Source organism: Pinus tabuliformis, chromosome 3_2 (genome assembly GCF_031772625.1).
Source record: "Pinus tabuliformis cultivar Carrire ecotype Pingquan chromosome 3_2, CPIR1, whole genome shotgun sequence".
Taxonomy (NCBI): Eukaryota; Viridiplantae; Streptophyta; class Pinopsida; order Pinales; family Pinaceae; genus Pinus; species Pinus tabuliformis.
In genome coordinates, this window is record NC_142302.1 from 978412894 (window position 1) to 978434459 (window position 21566).

The 21566-nt window shown below is 35.9% G+C and overlaps 1 protein-coding gene across 1 annotated transcript in view; it reads left to right on the plus strand.

The window, feature by feature from the left end:
- LOC149183895 (elongator complex protein 3-like) overlaps nt 1-21262 on the plus strand; it is a 74367-nt gene extending 53105 nt beyond the window's left edge. The window contains exons 6-8 of the mRNA XM_089415134.1: nt 20698-20917; nt 21017-21121; nt 21251-21262. Of these exons, the coding sequence (XP_089271260.1) occupies nt 20698-20917; nt 21017-21121; nt 21251-21262 (337 nt within the window). The remainder of the gene's footprint in view (nt 1-20697; nt 20918-21016; nt 21122-21250) is intronic.
- Nucleotides 21263-21566: the final 304 nt, after the last annotated feature.

The following is a 21566-nucleotide window of genomic DNA, read 5'->3' on the forward strand; positions in this document are numbered from 1 at the left end:
GAGGCCTTCTAGCTCCATGACATTTGTGATTTTGACATCACCGAAACTGCATTGTGGCCATATCTTTTAAGGTATCTGAGCACATTGTTGACATGCTAGTGATACTGCTATCCCACAAGTGGACTTTATCACACTTGATATTCCTCGGAGTGCATCAGCAAACACTTACATCAACCATTATCCAAACTATGATAGTGATATAAGGAGACTTATGTTCTGATCTGAGCATCATGCGGTTCAAGGTTCGATACTGTGACAAGTATTTTGTTATGATGCTGTATCGAGACAATGATGTCTTTGTGTAGAGAGACACTGTATAGAGAGACTGTCTTACCGAAACTGCCTTCTTGCAATAACTAGATTGAGACAGTGGTGTAATATTGATTGTGAGAGGCACTCCTTGGATCAATTCTACCATATATACTTGAGTCTGTAATTTATGCTAAGACTGTCTTTTATTTTATAGAGAAGGTTCAGTGATCAAGAAGTGAGGTTCCCAACCGCTCCGCGCCACGTGTCCTCACTCGTTCCCGCTTATCCGTTGTCGCCATTTATTGCCTCTCATTACCGTTCTCCTCATCCATTAAATGCCAAATTAGTCGATCAGTAACAACTTTCCTGTAACGGTAGCCTTATCCCGATGATAAATATCCCTTCGCCCCATTACGCCTGTTTTCTTCAATTGCTCTTTCACTGTTTCCTTCACTGTTCCTGTTTTCACAGATTCATGCCACTGTCAAGCCTACAGTAACAGTACACACGTAATTTGAAGGTATCTCTGCAACTTTTTTGCCATCCACCATTTCAGTTCTGATATTATGGCTCCAAAGAAGAAAGACAAGCCATCTGCCAGTTCCTCTGCAGCACAGGAAACCCCAAAGGCCTCTGATGCCTTAGACCTAGACCATATCCCATTAGCTGACCAATATTTTAAAATTGCAAACACAGAATGTGAATTCGACATGTTCGAATTGCACAATTGGCTGAAATAGATCTACATCGACTTTGAAGATGACATAAACCTATGGGAATCCCTTCTACCTCTATATATGTTTCCTCAAACCTATTCCTTTCTTGATTTAGTCATGTGGTGCCAAGCCAAGTATAATCCTTTACAGAGAACCGTGGTAGCTTAGAATGGAGACATTCTGATATCTATCACCCCAGAAACCATTAATAAAATGCTTCTGATCCCTGAAAATGATTCCCTTAGCTTTTTCTCCACTGTAGCCTTAATTGACCTATATCATAAGCTCACCTTCCCTCAAAGAGCTCAAATTTTTGAGATCTTTCTCCCTGAAGATGCTGAGCTCCCCAAAAAGAATCCTCCTTATCCAACATCTATGTTCCCTGAGAGAGCTAAACACATAATTTCCCTAATTTCTTGCTTGTTAGGCTACCAATCAGATCAATGGGTAGATGAAGCTATCCTAGGCTATCTGTCCATTCTTTCTAAAGAGAACAGGCCTGCCTTCATGTATAATTATAGTCAATTCTTGGTTGAAGTTATGCATGAGCAATTGATGAATATCACTACTGAAGGAGTGTTCAAATACTCCTCTGTACTAGCTCATATGTTTATTTTTTAGCAGGGAGACAGGTTACCTATTGTTTGCACAAACAGGATGATCAGCAAGAGAATCAAGCAGTCATACAGTGGACCTCACTGATTAGGAAGAATTCAATTGAGTTCATGTTTTCAGACTTCATTGATTGTTTCATTCACCTAGTTGCGCAGCTTCTCAACAGTCAGAGTGAACCCAGGATTAGTACAAAAATCAAAAGGATCTTGCATCTCAGTGATCAAGTTAGAACAGGAGACTGGTATCTTTACCAGAACTACACAAAGATCAGAGTATATGGCTGCAAATTGGCTCCATATAAGTTTCCCAAATATGTTCTAATGAGAATTTTCTCTCTGGAATATATTAGGCAAATGATTAATATGGATGAGCTTCATTTTATTTCAGGGAAGAGGAGATCTCAGTTCAAGATAAAGGCACAGGTAGGATCATTCATTTGTAATACTAGATCAACAGGTTTAGAAGCAGATGCAATACTAAAACAAATGGGTTTTCAACCAAGCTTCACCTAGTCTTATGACCCATTCAGTATTATCTCAGACTTAAGGGTGGAACTCAAAACCACACCTTACAATCATACACCAAGACCAGAGATTGAGAAGTTCAGAAATCAAGAATAGTGGGAAGAGAATACTCTTCAAGAAGCAGAAGAACATGTTTTACCTCCTACTCTTCAGACTCCTACTTCTCAAACCAAGCATGACAAGAGGCCTAGGGAAGGATCTTCATCATCAGCAGTTGGAGAAAAGGAATTCATTCACTATCAAAAGAAATCAAGGACTGAATCCAAAGGCACTACTACTACTCAGGGTCAGAAGGAGCCTATCATCATCAATTTGGATGATTCACAGGTTTCCATAGGGATAGAAGAACCTGTAATTACTACTCCATCTTCTTCTTCTGCTTCACAAAATTTGCTAGAAATCACTCAATCTGCAGGACCAAGTGAAACAGAGGAGCCAAATGTCTTCACTAATTTCCTTGAAATTAAGCAGAAGAATGAAGCTTTAAAGGCAAATGTTTATGCACAGTTTTGGAAGCAGACTTCTACTTCATAGCACAGGTTGTTGACAACTTTTGACAGCGAAAAGGGAAGAATGCAAATGGCTTTTCTGCAGGCTCAAGTGCCTTTTCCTAAGGGTTCTTCTGATTACAAGAAAACTGTATTTTCTTTTGATGCTAATCAGATACACCCAATTGATCAAATGGACATGCATAGGCAGTCTGGTGAGATGCTTTTCTCAACCATGACCAATACTGCTATGGCATTGTCAAAACTCAAAACTGCTCTATCAAATGTGCAGTCACAATTGAAGATTGAAAAGATATCATCTTTAGCAAAGGATAACAAGGTCAAGTGATTAGAAGACTTAGTGATTAAAATTTGATATGACCCTACTGATGTTAAAGTTGCTGAAGATATTATCAAAAAAGAAAAATACAAATATTGCAACATTGAGGAAGCAGCTTAAACTGCCTTCTACAGAGGACCCCCAGACCAAGGAGATAGCAGAAAGTGAACAGCACAAGGAAGAAATGCTCAAATTGATCATTGAGCAGAATGTATAGATAAAGACCATGGAGGAGCAAATTGAGAAATTGCTTAAGGAAAAAGAGCAATTTACTCAGTTAGCTATAGCTCCCATCACAACTATTCCTATTACAGTGTTTAGAACAGCAGGGGAATCTACATCAGCCACAGCGAAATCTACATCAACAGCAGGGGATTTGAACAAACTCTTACAGGAGTTGACTCACCAGAAACAAGAAAATGAAAGGCTTCATAAGAAATTCAAGAATCTGGAAGCTCAGAAGATAAAGAATGACACTCTGTATGTTGAAGAAATGCAGAAAACACACAGGTTGAACAAAAGAATAGAAGAGTTGCAGAGTGAGTCATTGATGGCTCAAACCTTGGCCCAAGCCAAGGAAAGAATTTGGGCAGATATTAGTCAGGCCATAACTGAAGTATGGCCCTCCATTCATATCATTTTTGAACAGGAGGAACTCATAAACAGATGTCAAGTAGCCATTGATGAAGTGAAGCAACTTCTTAAAGACAAACCAAGTGAAGCTACATACATGATCAAAGTTCTTAATTCAAAAATCAGGGCTGCATTGGAGCAGATTGAGATCCTAGATTGAACAAGTACCATTTTGGAGATCAAGAAGGTGATGCAGAAAAAGAACCTTATGAATGAATTAGAGACTAAGTTCCAAACCTTGAATATTTCTGTTCAAAGGTTTCATTTCAAGTTTAATTTACTAAATCAGAGAGGACTGCCAGGATTAGTGGCCCCAAATGACAGGTTGATTAGTTTGGAAGAATATTGCCAAAAGCTTTATACTATAGCAATTGATAAAGCAAACTTTGCAGGCATAAAGGGTCATATTACAGGGAAACAAATGTTAGAAGCTTTAGATTTTGACTTGACTATTAAGCATGAGATTAAACATCTTTTTGTAAATAAGCCCACTTTTGAGAAATACACCGAGGTTGATGAAGTTTACAGGAAATTGGTAAATCTTGCTATACCAAGTGAAGACCGATGGGATCACTTGTGTGAAGTTATTGAGTAACTTTCATCAACAACTGACAAACAACTGGGCAACATTTTTTGGGGACCACATCATCAACAGATTCGTAAATAATAATGCCAACATTTAGCAGTTTTGAAATTCATATAGTTTTGTACTATTTTTGTATTTTTGTTTTAAAAATATCTAGGAGCATTTTTGTATAAATAACTCCTCCTTTGAGTTATTAAGGGTTGAACCCTTGGATGAGCTTTGAGAACAAAATTGTAACTGAGCTGGAGATTTGCCAAGTTAATGAAAGGATTTTGAATTTGCCTTCTATAGTTTTGTCTCCTAGTAAGTTTTTCATATGTGCTTATTTCATTATGTCTTTCTTCATATATTTAAGTCTTTATGCAGAGATCTGGGTAAGATCATATTGAGTATCAGTTAGTCTTAAATCCCCCGTGAAGTTATACGCAATAACTAGGGACTAGTTTATAAGACTATATGTTATTATAGACTCCTCCTTATCAATTAACATCTCACACAAATCTGCATTCGTTTAAATATATTTTGTTCTACAGGAAACATTGTTTGCCTGTATTCTTTTCTTATAACCAATCAAATATTTTGTCTGAATATTTAGCAAGTTATATTTCATTAAGATTCTGCTATTCACTCACTTTAAATCAATTAACTATAGCTAGACAAATAGCAACCCTTTCATTCAACTTAGTAACTGTTAAGGCTTAAGCACATGTTTTCAATAATTCATAACATTGGTCATCCATAAAACTTAAAAACAAACAAAACATTTTAGATGCTCTGGCATGACTAACTGACCTAGAGTCATCTCAGAGGACAACATCAGATTGGCGCCGTTGTCGGGGAGCGAAAATTGAACTATTTTCCCTGGGACAACGATTAAAGACTTTTTCTTTAAGGTGAATAAAGAAATTGTAGGTTAAAATCATTCACCTGGCGACTCCACTAGACCAAGCTGGCTCCTTCAAAACATACCAGATCTCACTCTGACTCTCAAATTATATCTCCTTTATCTGATCCAGAGAGACTGGTGAGAGAGGCCTCGTTTAGAAGGAGACTTGAAGCTTTTGCTTCTTCTTCTGTACCATTACAGCCTGAAGATATTTCATCTTCTGATCCCTTTAGCTCTGTTCCATCCCAATTAGATTTGGCTGATCTAACACCTAGGGTTTTAGAACTTTTATCTAAAGGAGTTGATCTGCAGTCAACTCTCTTAGTCCAATCTTTGGAATCATACAAACTTCCTGAAATATTTTCAGATTCACCCAAGTTAGAGGAAGAACTAGATGTACATTTACCGGAGCTAAAACCAACTGATTTTATCTCCCCCACTCATTATACATTTCCATCTACTTCTGCCCAACCTAAAGAAACCTTCTCTGTATATTCAAACCCTTTGTTTGAAAGTAAAGAGCAAGTTGAAACAGAGGTTCAAAAGTTAGTAATTAAAACACCTTTGAAAACTTTTAGGGATCCTCCACTTTCCCATTCTCCTCCTCCCACTTTTACACCTCCATCTTCACCCACTGCTTCACCACCTTCCTCTTCATCCTCCACTACATCATCTCCAACCTCTTCTACTGAATCATCTTCTTCTTCATCTTTAGATATGGCCTTTCAACCTATAATTCAAGCTAGATATGCTGCCCTGCATCTTCCCAACCAGCTCAACAATTTTCCTGATGGGTATTTGAAACACCTGCCCAGGTTTAATGGGGAAACTGGTTTGTCTGCAGAAGATCATCTAGTTGCATTTTTAGATTTTGCAGATAATATGAATATAGAGCATGAGGATGTATATATGCATTTATTTGTTCAGTCTTTAGAGGGAAATGTTAGGATATGGTTTAGACAACTGAGAGCTGATTCAATTTAGTCTTGGAATGAATTAACTACTATATTCAAGAATCAATGGGGTGTTAAAAAGGATCTAGTTTACTACCTTACTGAGTTTGAAGAGCTTAAAAGGAACCATGGAGAACCAGTGGCAGATTTTATTAAATGATTTAATAAACTTTACCACAAAATGCCTCCTGATTGTAAACCTCCAGTTACAGCAGCAAAAGTTAGGTTTTCCAAAGCCTTTGATGATGACTTTGTAGTCATGCTAAGGGAAAGGACATCCCCTACCCTTCAGGACATGCAAACCAACGCTATAGAAGTTGAGGCTAATAGATCAGCTTCATCTAAACTCAAAGCCAAGGCTGAAAAGGCTGAAAGAAAAATGAAAGCTAAGGAAGAAGGATCTTCCTCAAAGACCAAAAACAATGATCAGAAAATAGATGAGATAACATCATTACTTAGAAACCTTTCTAATAGGATTTCTAAGATTGAAACTCAGCCTAGAACGATACAACAAACTGTTGCTAGACCACAAACTCAGTTTAGAAGAGCCCCTCAAACTCAAATTTTACAGAGACCTAACACTGATCAACAGATCCAACCCCCTCTGATGATTGATGACCAACAACCAGATGACATTGGACCTCTAATCTCTGAAGATATAAATAATTTTGATTCTTCATCTGTACATAATGCTATTGTTTCTCACCCTTTAAATCAGTCTTCTCAAAATCAAGAAGACAATCAAATTTCTAAATATCAGGCCTTCTCTGAATTCCTAATTGGAGAATTGAATAGAAGATATGATCTAAGACCTAGGTCAGGGCCTGGTAGACCTCCAAAAAGTCCCACTCTAAATGAACCTCAGATCAAATCTGTTGAAACCCAGACAACTATCATTCAACCATTGAATCAAACAAGTGAAACAAGCCAAATTGATAAAACTATTTTGACAACCTTCAATGTTGAAAGAGAACTGGAAAGAGTTAAAATACCAATTCCCCTAGCTAAACTATCAAAGAACCCAGGGTATAAGAACCAAGTTTCTAAATGGATTCAATCATCCAGTGTGGATGCTGAAGGGGATGTGATAAGCCTGCAGGACGAAAAACCCTCAATAGTTTTTGGTCCTAGCTCTGACATGATAGATGAGAATGTACCACCTTTTTATGTGACTCTGAAAATTCATGATTTCCTGTTATATAACTATATGTTAGATTTTGGGGCTTCCCATAATCTAATGCCTAAAGTGATCATGGACCAACTACAATTAGAAGTCACTAGAACTTACCATGATCTTTACACTTTTGACTCCAAGAAAGTACCTTGTCTTGGACTTATTAAAGATTTGGTGGTTACCTTAGCTCAGATCCCTGTCAAAAGTGTGGTTTTAGACATAGTAGTCACTAACATCCCTCCCAAATTTGGCATGCTGCTGTCAAGATCTTGCTGTGCTAAATTAGGAGGAAGCCTACAAATGGATATGTCTTATGCCACTATTCTGGTATATGGGGGTGAGCATCTCAGGCTATACAGAGAAGTTAGATTTATGAATACTGTTTGTAGATCTGATCAAGCTAGGAATCATCCTATTTATGCTATTGACCAAGACTTTGGGTGTTTTGAACTATCAATTAATAATTCACAAAATACTCAACTTACTATTGAAAACATTGTTGATCAACCTAAAACCATTGAAACTGATATTTGGAAATTGTACTTTGATGGTTCTTGCTCAAAGGAAGGAGCAGGAGCTGGAATTGTATTAATTTCACCAGATAAAGAAAATATTACCCAATCATACAAACTTGAATTCGATGTAACTAATAATGTAGCAGAGTATGAAGCTTTTCTGCTAGGATTGGAGTTAGCAAGAAGTCTTAAGGTGCAGAACTTAAGTGTATACAGTGATTCTGAACTTATTGTCAAACAAGTTAGGAATCAGTGTCAAACTAAGCACCCTAGATTAAGATCTTATAGGAATGAGATTTGGGATTCAATTGAAAATTTCTTTTCAGCATTCAATATTACTACTATTCCTAGAGATCAAAACATGCATGCAGATTCCTTGGCTGTCTCTGCAAGTTCCTTTAAAGTTCTTGATAAAATGCTTGTCCAGTATCAAATTCAAGTCAAGTATAGACCATCTATTCCTAACAATCTTAAGCACTGGCAAATCTTTGATGATGACGAGCAACTAAAATCCTTTTTGCAAGTCATTGATGAATTCTCAAACATGCAAGTTGAGGAAGAACAACTTGATAATCTTGAAATTGACAATGAAAATCAAACACCACAATTTGATTCTAAAATTGTTGATCATAGCATTATCCAATTATCTAACAATTTTATTCCAAAAGGGTTAATCCCTCTTGAGAAGCTCTTTGATCATAATGATGTCCCCAAAAATCCACTATCTGATTCACATGAGGAAAATATTGAAATTTATAACATTGGAAGTTCTGAAGAGATCAGAAATGTTAAAATTTCTGCATCCCTATCAATGGAAGCCAAAGACAAATATTTAGCCCTCCTTAAAGCCTACAAAGATGTTTTTGCCTGGTCTTATAATGAATTAAAAACATATGATACATCTCTTATTGAACATAAAATTCCATTAAAACTAGAGGCAAAACCTTTCAAACAAAAATTGAGGAGAATTAATCCTGTCCTTCTTCCTGTAATTGAAAAAGAACTTAAGAAGCTACTGGATGCTAAAATAATACTTCCATTGAGATACTCTGATTGGGTAGCCAATCTAGTTCCAGTGAGAAAAAAGAATGGTGAAATTAGATTATGTGTGGATTTTAGGAATTTGAATAAATCTTCCCTAAAAGACAATTATCCATTACCTAAGATGGATCAATTACTTTAGAAAGTTTCAGGAGCCCATAGAATTTCCATGTTAGATGGTTTTTCTGGATATAATCAGATTATGGTTAGTCCAAAGGATAGAGAAAAAACTACATTCACTACTCCATGGGGCACATTCATGTATGCCTAGATGCCTTTTGGGTTAACTAACGCTGGAGCCACATTTCAACGTGCTATGGACCTAGCATTTGTAGGTAAGACCAACAAATTTGTTGTTATTTATTTAGATGATTTAACTGTTTTTTCCAATTTTGATGAAAAGCATTTGAAGCATTTGAGAAAGGTTTTTGACAGGTGTAGAAAATTTGGGATTTCTCTTAATCCCAAGAAGTCTTTGTTTGCACTCCAAGAAGGAAAACTGCTCGGCCACATCATTTCTAAAGGAGTAGTCATTGATCCTAAAGAGTCTCAGCAATTCAGGCACTCATATTACCAAGGAACAAGAAGGAAGTTCAAGCTTTCCTTGGCAAAATTAATTTTTTAAGAAGGTTTATCCCTAATTATGCTGAAATAGTTAAGGACATAACTGATATGTTGAAAAAGAACCATGAAGTCAAATGGACTGTTCCTGCTAGGTATGCATTTGATCAGATTAAAAAGGCCATTGCAGAAGCCCCCATCTTAGCCAGTCCAGATTACTTTGAACCTTTCAGTGTCTTTTCTTTTGCTTCTGAAACTACCTTAGCTGCTGTTCTTTTGCAAAAGAACAAAGATGGAGATGACCAACCCATTGCATTTTTTAGCAAAGTAATGAGAGATGCTGAACTAAAGTATGACATCATTGAAAAACAAGCCTATTCTTTAGTTCAAGCTCTGAAAGCCTTTAGAGTCTATCTCCTCCACTCTTCTATCATTGCCTATGTACCCAATAGTGCTGTCAAAACTATTTTAACTCAGCCTGACATTGATGGAAGGAGAGGGAGATGGATAACTAAAATTTTAGAGTATGATCTCATCATCAAGACTACCAAGTTGGTAAAAGGTCAAGGCCTGGCTAAGCTCCTTGCTGAATCCAATTGTAAGATCTTAGGAATAAATTCTGTTTTTGAATCCTAGCTGAGAAGAATACACAAGAACCTTCTGCAACCCCCACACAGGAGAATCCACAAGAACCTTCTGAGAGCCCAATTGAGAAGAATCCACAAGAACCTTCTGAAATCCCAACACATGAGAATCCACAAGAACCTTCTGCATCAGATCAGACAATTCTGATTCACATTGATGAATTTTTTTTATTATTAGATTGGTACTTTGATATTGTGAACTTTCTTAGACAATTTGAATGTCTATGTGAATTCAACAAAAATCAATGTAAAACATTGAAGTTGAAAGCTGTAAAATATTGTATTGTAAATGCAAATATGTATTGGAAGGATCCTCTTAATATCCTTTTACTTTGCCTAACAGAGAATGAAACAGAAGGGATCATTGATGAATTTCATGTAGGAATTTGTGGAGGGCACTATGCTTGGAGGGCTACAGCATACAATATCTTAAGGGTAGGGTTTTATTGGCCTACTTTGTTTGCACAGGTGAGCAAAGGTGAGGAGTTGTACACAATGTCAAATGTTTGCTGGAAAGCAAAGATTAGCATCTCTTCCATTGGTTCCAGTCTTAGTCCAAGCACCATTCCTTCAATGGGGATTGGATTTCATTGGTGAAATTCATCCTCCATCAAGCAGTTAGCACAGATGGATATTGACTGCTACAGATTACTTTACCAAATGGGTAGAAGCCATTCCAGTCAGAAATGCAACTGATACTGTTGTTATCAAGTTTATTGAAGAATATATATTGTCTAGATTTGGATGCCCCATGAAAATAGTGACAGATAATGCACAAGCATTCAACAATACTAAGATGATTGAGTTCTGTCAGAAATATCAGATCTTGTTGCATCATTCTACACCATACTATCCACAGGGAAATGGACTGGCAGAGTCCTCAAATAAAAGTTTGGTTAAAGTTATAAAGAAAACATTGGAGGATCATAAAAGGAGTTGGGACAATCATCTCATTTATGCACTTTGGGCCAACAGGATTTCACCCAAAAGATCAACAGGTAAATCCCCTTTTCAGCTTGTTTATGGAAAAGAAGCTATATTTCCCACACATTTAGCTTTTCCTGTCATGAAGTTTTTGCAAGAGTCAAATGAAGAGCCTGATGACTTCTCTCGAAGAATAAATCAGATCATAGAATTAAATGAGGATAGAGATGAAGTACATTACAAGCTTAAGAAATATCAGAGTAAAATGAAAAGCTTGTTTGATAGGAAAGCTAGGGAAAGAGATTTCAGGGAAGGTGATTTGGTACTAAGATGGGATGCTAGAAGAGAAGACAAAGGGAAACATGGCAAGTTTGACAACCTTTGGTTGGGACCTTTTAGCATTGCTGAGGTCAAGGGTAATAACACTTTCATTCTGTAGAATTTGGAGGGAGAGTATTCCTCATTGCCTGTCAATGGGAAGTACTTGAAGCACTACATTCAATATTGAGAGGTTTCCATTCATTCATCATTGTATTATACCAGAGAGTTTTATTTTACATGCAGTGTGTATTTGTTTCAACAGAGACCCCATTAGCTCGAGGAGAAGGCACATGGATCTGCAAGTTCTCTGCAACTTGCAAGAGGAAGCAGTGCCCAGTTGGAGCCGATGTTGTAACATGCTTTATTTTTGATAAGTTGGTTTTTAAAAGAGGGTATGAAAAAATAAAGAAAAAATGGAAATCTGAAAAAATAGAAAATAAAAAAAAAGAGATAAATAAAACCCCATCAAAAGAAAATAAAAAAATGTATAAATGTGCCTGTTTAAATGCAACTTCATGAAATAAATTGCATTTGTAATAAATAAAGTTTTGTATGCAGCTTGTTTTTATGCCACAACCTTTTCTTCTTATTTGGATCAAACTGTTTAAGTTTGATCAAATCATTTAATTTTTTTTATTAGATTAGTGAATAAGTTCACCAAACAATTTAAACTTGGTTGAACATTACAAGATAGGATAGAATAGGATAAATAAACGGCCTAATATGCTCAAAATTTGGCTAAGTTGTATTAGATTAGGTTTAATTAGTGAGTTAGTTAAATAAGGGCAGCTAGTCTAAATGCGCCCAAATTAGATTAGTTTTCAATTAGCATTTAATTGCCTTTTCAAACGGTGATTAATTATTTTGTAAATAAACATTTTATGTTTTATAGTCAAAGGTCATATTAGATACACGAAAACTGTATTTTCTTTTGATGCTAATCAGATACACCCAATTGATCAAATGGACATGCATAGGGAAGAATGCAAATGGATTTTCTGCAGGCTCAAAGTGCCATTTCCTAAGGGTTCTTCTGATTACAAGAAAATTGTATTTTCTTTTGATGCTAATCAGATACACCCAATTGATCAAATGGACATGCATAGGCAGTTTGGTGAGAGATGCTTTTCTCAACCATGACCAATACTACTATGGCATTGTCAAAGCTCAAAACTGCTCTATCAAATGTGCAGTCACAATTGAAGATTGAAAAGATATCATCTTTAGCAAAGGCTAACAAGGTCAAGTGATTAGAAGACTTAGTGAAACAAAAGGGGGAAAAGAAAAGAGAGACTGCATTCATTCTTCATGAGCAAATTGGAGAAATACGCTGAGAGCTAGAGAAAAGTTTTGAAGGAGAAATTTGTTGTAGCAAGCTGAAGGAGTGATTTATGGGCAACGCTGGACATAGAAATCAAGGCATAGAAGACAACAAAATGTATAGTACGAACAACATTGAATGCTGTGAGCTGCACGCCGTTAGAGAGAAGTTTTTGAATTGTTTTTTTGAAAAAAAAATCCATATAGTCCATACAACGGTACAAAAGTCCGTGCAGTCCGTACAATACAGTCCGTATAGTCATATCTGTACAGTACATATTTTCAACTTCAAGTGGGCCCAAAAATCGAGGCAAATTGGGCATGATTTTCAAGGAGTTTTGCGCTGAAGAGATAAGTTGTATTTTGCTGTTTTGTTTTGTCTGCAAATGTATTTTCCTTGAACTTGAAAGATAAATAAATTTGAAGAGCTCTCTAATAGGTTTCCTTGGAAAAGATTGAATGGGTTTTGCCTGGGTCTAAGTTGACCAAAAATTTGTTTGTATTTTTATGTATGTTGTTGGTCTGGTTATGTCCATATTTATTTTCAGCATGTGTTGACAGTTCCATGTGTTTTAATCTGAAAATTTCATTTCCAGAATTCTATATGTTGAATGTATGTTTATGGGAAAGAGCATCTAACTGAATGAGAGTGATAAGGTGAAATTAAAACCAGGTTGGGATTGCAGGAAACCTTTTTTTGTCATCAAATTTCAATACAACTTCTTAAAATCAATTTTTTGGCTCATTCTCTCACAATTCAGTTATAGGTTTGGTGCTCTCAGAGGTTTTGGAGTGCAGGTAAGGGTGATTAAGTAGTGTCAAAAGGGATCCCAACTGCGGGCAACTGGATTTTTTTAGGCCCTACTAATGCTATATAATTAATGGTAATGTTATTCTTAATTACTTTTAACATTACCGTTAATTGTTTCAGGATGTTGGAGAGTGGTTCTAATCTCACTACATTTCATATGGAGAAAGTATAATTTTAAATCCCACCCAAAAACCTACAGGCTTAATAGGTTTTAGGATTTTAGCATTTGGGGGATCACAATGTTCCCATTCGATTTTGTCATGTATGAGGGTAGGGAACTAGCATTTAATCAAGAGCACCAAGCCCTCTACATACCCAATGTTGGTGGCAATGATTGTTGAACTCCTCTATCTAGTAAAAATGTACCATAACTCAAACAAAATCTCAATTTGACATACTAAGCTTTTTAGATCTTATTTTAATTCTTAGAGGGTAATATTGGTGATGAGGATCCCGATATAGGCAATGCTTTTGATGATTATTTGTTGTAGCATGATTTTTCTTGGACTCCAGAGGTTGTTTAGAGCAGTGTGCCATGGGGATGCGTCCCTTAAGTTGGGGTGCGCTCACTCCATGTTTTCCACACACCCAGGATGAGAGGACGCCTGGGAAAAAGTTTCCCCACGTCCCCTTTTGGGGAAACTCAGGGGGGATGTAGGGGGAAATGTTTGCCCAATGTGGGGGATTTGTTTCCCAAAAATAGGTGCTTGTGGGCATCCCCCCTCAGAAAGGGCTATGTGCCCCCTCTTAGTTTTGGTTGAAAACAATAATCTATGAGTGGGGAAGCCTAATATTCAACTGTAGGGACCTACTAATGCCATGCAATTAATGGTAACCTACTAATGCTATGTAATTGATGGTAATGTTATAAGATTCTCCTTTATCTTTCATTTTCATCATTTTACTTAAATTTTTAGCATTACCATTAATTGACTTAGGATGTTTGAGATGCTGAAATTTTCATGATTTCCTAGACTGATAATTAGTTCTAATGTTTTCTTTATTAATTTGTCTAGTGTCACATTTATCATTAAGCAATTATACATAGCAAGTCTTCAACAGTAAAAAAATAATGGCAATAGGAATATGAAGAGACAACCAAACGCAAGAGACACAAAATTTATCCTGGGAAAACCCTAACTAGGGAAAAACCCAACAACCTTTTCTTAGAGAAATAGTCCAATTCAATAAGAGATACTATCTGAACATTCCAATCAAATAAAGTCAAACTGACCCAGTAAACTTAAACTTATTGTTAAATCCCAGAAAAGTTCAACCTGCTGCCAAAAAAAGTTCTCACATCATGCCTCAGATTCACCCTTTATAAAGCCTCAGATTCGTCCTTCATAAAGCCTTAGATTTGTCCTTCTTGTGCCTCAGAAAAAGTTCCATGTGTGAACACAAGTGATCTGAATTGGTGCTTCGAGGAGAAGGTCTAATGGCCTTTATATAGAGATCAAAAGAGTCTGAATTGGTGTGTCTATTGGGTTGAGTCGACTTGATCTTCTTGGAGGGCCGACATAATTTTGGAGGCATAAAATTTAGATTTCAAAAATTGAAATTCCCTCTTTCGAAGTCGACATGATGTTTACATTTTTATTTATCGTTTCTCATATATTTGGAGGGCTAGAACAAATTATGAAGACCGACCATAGCTACACAAATTCAACATGAGAGTGGTTCTGACCTCATTGGATTTCATATGGAGAAAATAGATTTTAGATCCCACTCAAAATCCAACAGACTTAATAGTTTTGCAGGATTTCGAGACTAGAACGTTTCCATTGGATTCTATCATGTATGAGGGTCTGGAACTAGTATTTAATCAAGAGCACCAAGCCCTCTATGTACCTCAATGTTGGTGGCATTGATTATTGAACACCTCTGTTATGACCCTAGTAAAATTGTACTTATTACTCATAAAAAATCTCGACTTGACATGTTAAGCTTTTTCTATCTTATTTTAATACTTAGAGGGTGATATTGATGACGAAGATCCCAATTTATGCGATTATATTAATGATATGTAGATATTTGTTGTAGCATGAATTTTTTGGACTATAGAGGCCATCTGGAGCCTCTTTGTTGATGTATTTTTGGTTCAAATATGGATTGCACTTAATGCTATTTTGGTTATATGCACCCTTGCTATCTATCTATATATATATATATATAGATATATATAGATATGAAAAACTTTGTATATTTGTGTGTAATGGTTTGGATTCAATTGGATGCACATGAATATTTACATTTTTTTTTTCAAAATTTCAATATTTATGTATTTTTTGGTTTGTTTTTTTTCCAGTTCCTAGTTTTGGGCTTGACCAATTCGATCACTGGTCTAGTTCTAATAATGTTGGTTCATTGCCCATTGTTCATTTTTAGTTTTAACTTTTGAGTTTTGACCCTAGATGACCTTAGACCAATTCTTTGATTTGTCACCTTTTACTATTTTTGAGTTTGAGCAATTTTAATTTACTATTCCAGTCTTCAGATTTTAGTATCTACTATTTTGCTTAGTACTAATCAAATTCTAGAATAATGAATGATGAATTTAAATCAATATATACAATATTTTACTATTTCTATTTCATTGAATCATTTATGATGTATGAATCAATTATTTCATTATTGAATTTGATATATATATACACTCGACGTCCTCTCATCCCCCTTGAATTTTCCCAAAATTTTGGGGTGCTCCCACACATCCCCCCTGTGTGTCTCCCATCCTGGAAACTTGGTGGAACATTAGTTTAGAGCCTCTTTGTTGATGCATTTTTTAGTTTAGACATGGATTGCACTTGGTGCTATTTTGACTTATATCCACTAGTATGATTGAATTTGTATCATCACCTGTAAAATTGTAAATGTTTTAGTTTCTAAATTCTAAAGAAATTTGAATCTTTGTCTATATTTCTTTTTTGTATGTGTAATGATTCACTAATTTGTTATATAGCACATGATAATGCTAGCAAAAAAGGTTTGAGACATTAAAATTTTAATTTTCAATTTTTGATAATGCTAGTGGGAGCAATGTTGCACGACTTGTACTCGTATAAGACTCGTCTAGCTATTGACTCGTTGACTCATATAAGATTCGAGAACGAGAGAACGACCTGTATAAGACTCGTATAAGTCTTGTCAACATACAAAAAACCCTTAAAATATGGTAAATTTTAAGCACAAAAAAGAAACTAATGACAATTCGAATCCTTATAAGTTATAAAACCACAATATATACAATAATTCATAACATCATCTCATATCTATAAGTTCCTGGAAATTACTAAAGAAAACATAAATGAGAGAAATTAGAACTAAAATTTCTATGGTTTTAATGGAGAAGATAAAATAATTCACTACTGCAAATTTTGTTATAGAATACCTGAAGTAGTTTTGATGGCAACCAAATGTGAAGATGATACTCGAGGAAGGTGTTCAACAAGAAGACATAAATACGAGAGGAAATAAAGTAGTTTCAGATTCAAATTGAAGATTTTGAGCAGTCATTTACTGCAAAAAGAAAAAAAATTATTGTTCAATTGGTGATACTTGAAAGTTAACATGGAAGAAGATTTGAGAAAATTGTCACAAAAGCAGAGTAGGACCCAGTTTGTGACTCCTGAGGCAGGTATTTTCTGCACAATTTAAACAACAGATAGTGCGTAATAAATTATTAACTCTTTTAGAGTGGATGAAAAAAGTTGAATAGTTGGAGATTGATCTTCAATAATCTAAGGAAAAGAGGCATCCTTCAAGTTGCTTGCTCAGTCCTGTGATGTTCAAAGTTTATTTGTTCTCTCCAATATCATTTAATTTATTGACTGCATACATTGCATTTTAGTTAGAAACCTGCAAAACAATAGAGCCAGATAATATTCCTGGATTTGTGGACGAAGTCTGGCAGTTAAGGGTGGATGATGTTGTGGGCAAATGCAGATCCACAAGTCTAGGGTGCAGACAAAATATGGCACAACTAGTGAAGAACCCGTTAGGTTTGGTTGTGGTCCATTTAACAGTTCCATGATTTCGTAAGGATAGGTGAAACCTAGAACGGCCACAATGCTTGGTTGCAGATCAAGGGACACCTGCAAAGCTAGGTTGAAAGACAGGAAGAAGCTGCAATGTCAAATTGTGGACACAAGGGTGGTCACAATGGGAGATTGAGAATAGGCAGTAAGAAGAAAAAATTGTGTAGCTGGCATTCCAATTTTCACAGAATAGAAAATGAGTCAAATCGAAGATAAAAAGTACATGTATGCCTAGGCTCAAAAGACATGTTTTGTGACAGCCCAGTGTGTTTTGTGAAATTGTGTTTAACATTTATATATTTCTCAGTGATTAGAAAGGTAAATGTTCACACTCTCTGGTGTGCTCTTTGTGTTTGCTTGATGATCTAATATGTGGTTACTCAATACTGTTGATTGCATGTGACTATCTGTAGTTAGGCCAACATAACTTATGTATAGCTTAGTTGTGAGACAAGTGAAGCAATGAATATCTCCTTTAACCTCCTCCAAGAGCTTCTTCACTGTGCAATGGAGTCACTCAACACTCATAGAAATGAGCCAAACACTCAAATGACAAGTGAATGACAAATGGAAGGGAGAGGTGCTTATAAAGCATTTTCTTGCCTCTAGTTTCTCTTTCCCTCTGCCTCATTACCAAAAAAGAAAAAAAAAATAAAAAAAGAAATTTTTTTTTGCCTTCTGAGGGTTGACGGGTCTTGTAAGGGTTTGATGCGGGTCTTATGCCAAACCCTCGAGTCTTATACGGGTAGACGGGTTTAATGAAATACTCTCCGAGTCCGGGTCTTAAGCGCGAGTTCTATGCAAGTGACCTGATTATAGAACCCGCCAAGACATGCAGGTACTCATGGGTCTTATGTGAGTGGTGTTACATTGAGTGGGAGTGCTCTGGGAATGCTTTGAGACAATATATAGATAATAGTATATATTCTTAGTTTAAAAGCATGTTCACAGAGAGGTCACAGGGGCAAATCAATGTTATTAGGAGCAAACCAAACCGGCTAGTCCGACTGGTTTGAGGCCAAAATTGTTTCGGACCGGTGACCTAAACCACTTTTGGCTGGTACTTAACTAGCCAGTTCTTGTGCGAAATCGGCTGGATTGGTACCAAAACGACATGTTCTTGTATGAAAAAGGTTAGTTCGGTGCCGAACCAACCTTTTTTCATTGAACCGATCGGTTTTGTACATAGCTGCTAAGGACCCTTTGAACGCAATTTTTTTCAAAAAAACAATTATTTATGATAGGGGAGGTCTAGTATTTGGTCATATTGCCATGAAATGACTCAGGATGTTTGAGAGTGGTTCCTCATTGGATTTCATATGGAGAAAGTAGAATTTTAGATCTCACTCAAAATCCAGGAGACTTAACAATTTTCTAGGATTTTAGGATTGTGGGGATTGCAACGCTCCATTGGATTTGTTCATGTACAAGGGTATAGAACTAGTATTTAATCAAGAGCAACAAACCCTCTATGTACCTTGATGTTAGTGGCATTGGTTGTCGAACTCCTCTATCATGAGCATACTAAAAAAAATACCTGTCACTCAAACAAAATTTACACTTGACATGCTATGCTTTTTCCATCTTATTTTAATGCTTAGAGGGTGATATTGATGACGAAAATCCCAATATAGGTAATGTTTTTGATGATATGTAGGTATTTGTTGTAGTATGAATTTTTTTGGATGCTAGAGGCCATGCGGAGCTTTTTTGTTGACTTATTTTTAGTTTAGAGATGGATTGCACTCGGTGCTGTTTTGGTTATGTGCACCCTTACATGCTATATAAATGAGAATTTTTGCTTATTTGTGTATAAATGGTTTGGATTCATATGGATGCACATGAATATATATGTTTTCTTTAAAATTTGAATATTTTATGTGTTTTTGGTTGACCGGTTTTTTGTCCCATTTTTTTATCGGTTCTAGTCTAGTTCTGACTGGTTCCTAGTCAGGGGTCTACCGATTCGATGACCGGTCTGATTCTGATAACATTGGTTCAAATCCAAAGTGGGGAAGAGTATATATGCCTTTGTAGACTTTAGTAGTCAAATCATTGCATGGAGGTGGGTCCTTTGTCCCACAAACAATGCAGTCTCATACACCAATTTGGTGTCCGGATTGGCCTGACCTTGAAATTGGATTATTATTTTAGATCTTAGGCTTTTGTGATCCATAATGTAGTAAGCAAGTCTTTCGGATTAATCACATCAGAATTATTTGGTCAACGTTTCGAACCAGCTAATGTGGTTCATCTTCAGGATTATTATTATTATTATTATACTCTTAGTTTTCAGTTTTCTTTGTGTACAAAGGATGGCTGTGTCATTGATATTTTAATTTGATCAATCCCATCCAACTCTAGGTGAACAATCATCTTAGAATAGTATGATATGTATATTATAGCATGTTCTCAAATGATGTAAGGTATTCATTTACCATTGTAACTAGTTGGGAGTTTTTACATTTCAGGGTAAATTTCAAGGAAGATGACAGGCTGATCATGATGTAGAGTTGAAATATTCAGATGATGAGGATGTAGACCCATTTATGGAAATACAGTCCTAATCTAGACCATCATATGAATAGAGTGATCATTGATGAGAATCTCAATTTTATTTACATTTTTCCTTTTTGTATAAGGCATGATGCATCATGATTTCAGTTCTAATGTTGTGATTCACGAACGATCTTGATTTTTAACTTTAAATATGTTTTTAAAAATTTAAAAAATGTTATTGTATTTTTTGTATGCTGTGTTTCTCCATTGTATCCAGATCCTAGCTTTTCAAAAATCTGGTTGATCCGTATCTATTTCCTGGTAACTTAGATCACAGGCAGTTGCGGATCTGGCCTGTAAAATTTAGTCTTCTCTATGTTTTCTATACCATTGATTACGCCACTTTTCTCAAACACGGGAGAAATTGTGGCCCAGAAGGAATTTTTTAGGTCAAAAGAGAAATTAATAAGACTTGATTTCAGCTTAATTTTCTCATCATGTAGGTTCTGAAATCCCCTTTTTAGATTTTGACCTTAGCATTGATATATTTGTTGCTAATGATTGATATTAAATCTTTTTTTGCTGGGTATGACCTTTATCATCGTTGAGTCTAGACATTCAAAAAGATAAAAACATATATGTTGTAAAATTGAAAAGTTTTTAAACAAAGTTAGGACATAGGATTTATGCCCTAACTTACAGTATATGCTGGTCTTTCGGGATCATAACTGGGCGCAGTTAAGAATTATCAATATCTGGGAGATTGCAAGAGCAATTTGTGGAAAGTGCACTGATTATTGTTCAGAAAATAATGACTAGGTTAATCTGCAACTCTGTATTACTCTATTTGTGGACAGATACCGGAATTATCCACCAGAGCAGCTTGTGGACATAATTGCAAGGGTTTTAGCTTTGGTACCACCCTGGACCCGAGTCTATCGTGTTCAGAGGGACATTCCAATGCCGCTCGTAACATCTGGTGTTGAAAAGGGCAATCTTCGGGAGCTGGCTTTGGCACGTATGGATGACTTGGGTCTTAAATGTCGCGATGTTAGAACCCGTGAGGCTGGAATTCAGGTAATCTATTATGGTTGCTTTTTGAAGGCAATCAAGTAATTTCTGTTTCATTTGAAGCCCATATGTTTTGAAGGCTATTTACTGGGTCTTTTTTTGCAGGATATTCATCATAAAATAAGACCGGAAGTAGTGGAGCTTGTACGACGTGACTATTGTGCTAATGAAGGTTGGGAGACATTCCTTTCATATGAAGATACACGGCAGGTAAGCTTTCCAAGATTTAAAGGGCAAGATTTTTTATATGTCTAGTAGGCTCATATCGAAATCTTGACATATAAAGACATATTACATATAGCTGTGTTATTTTCTGCAACTAAAATTTATTTTTTGCAGACTTTGGTATGACACTGAATGATATAATCTGCCCTTTTACCATACTTGAAAACATTTTGGAGATAATTTTTTTGATAGTATAATTTTCCCTCTCCTTATACTTGAAAAGCCTTTGGAGATGGGGATATTTTAGTCATGATTAAGTGTAAATCTTAGCTATTTTAATGGGCGTGTAAATACAGAAACATATGATGCAGACATTATGCCACTAAATGTAAGATTTTATGGAAGTAAATTTGTATGTGCTCAAACATAGCCTTTGCAAGTCAATAGGGCAAATTGCAATCTCATCATAGTTGAAATTTGTTTTGGCAAT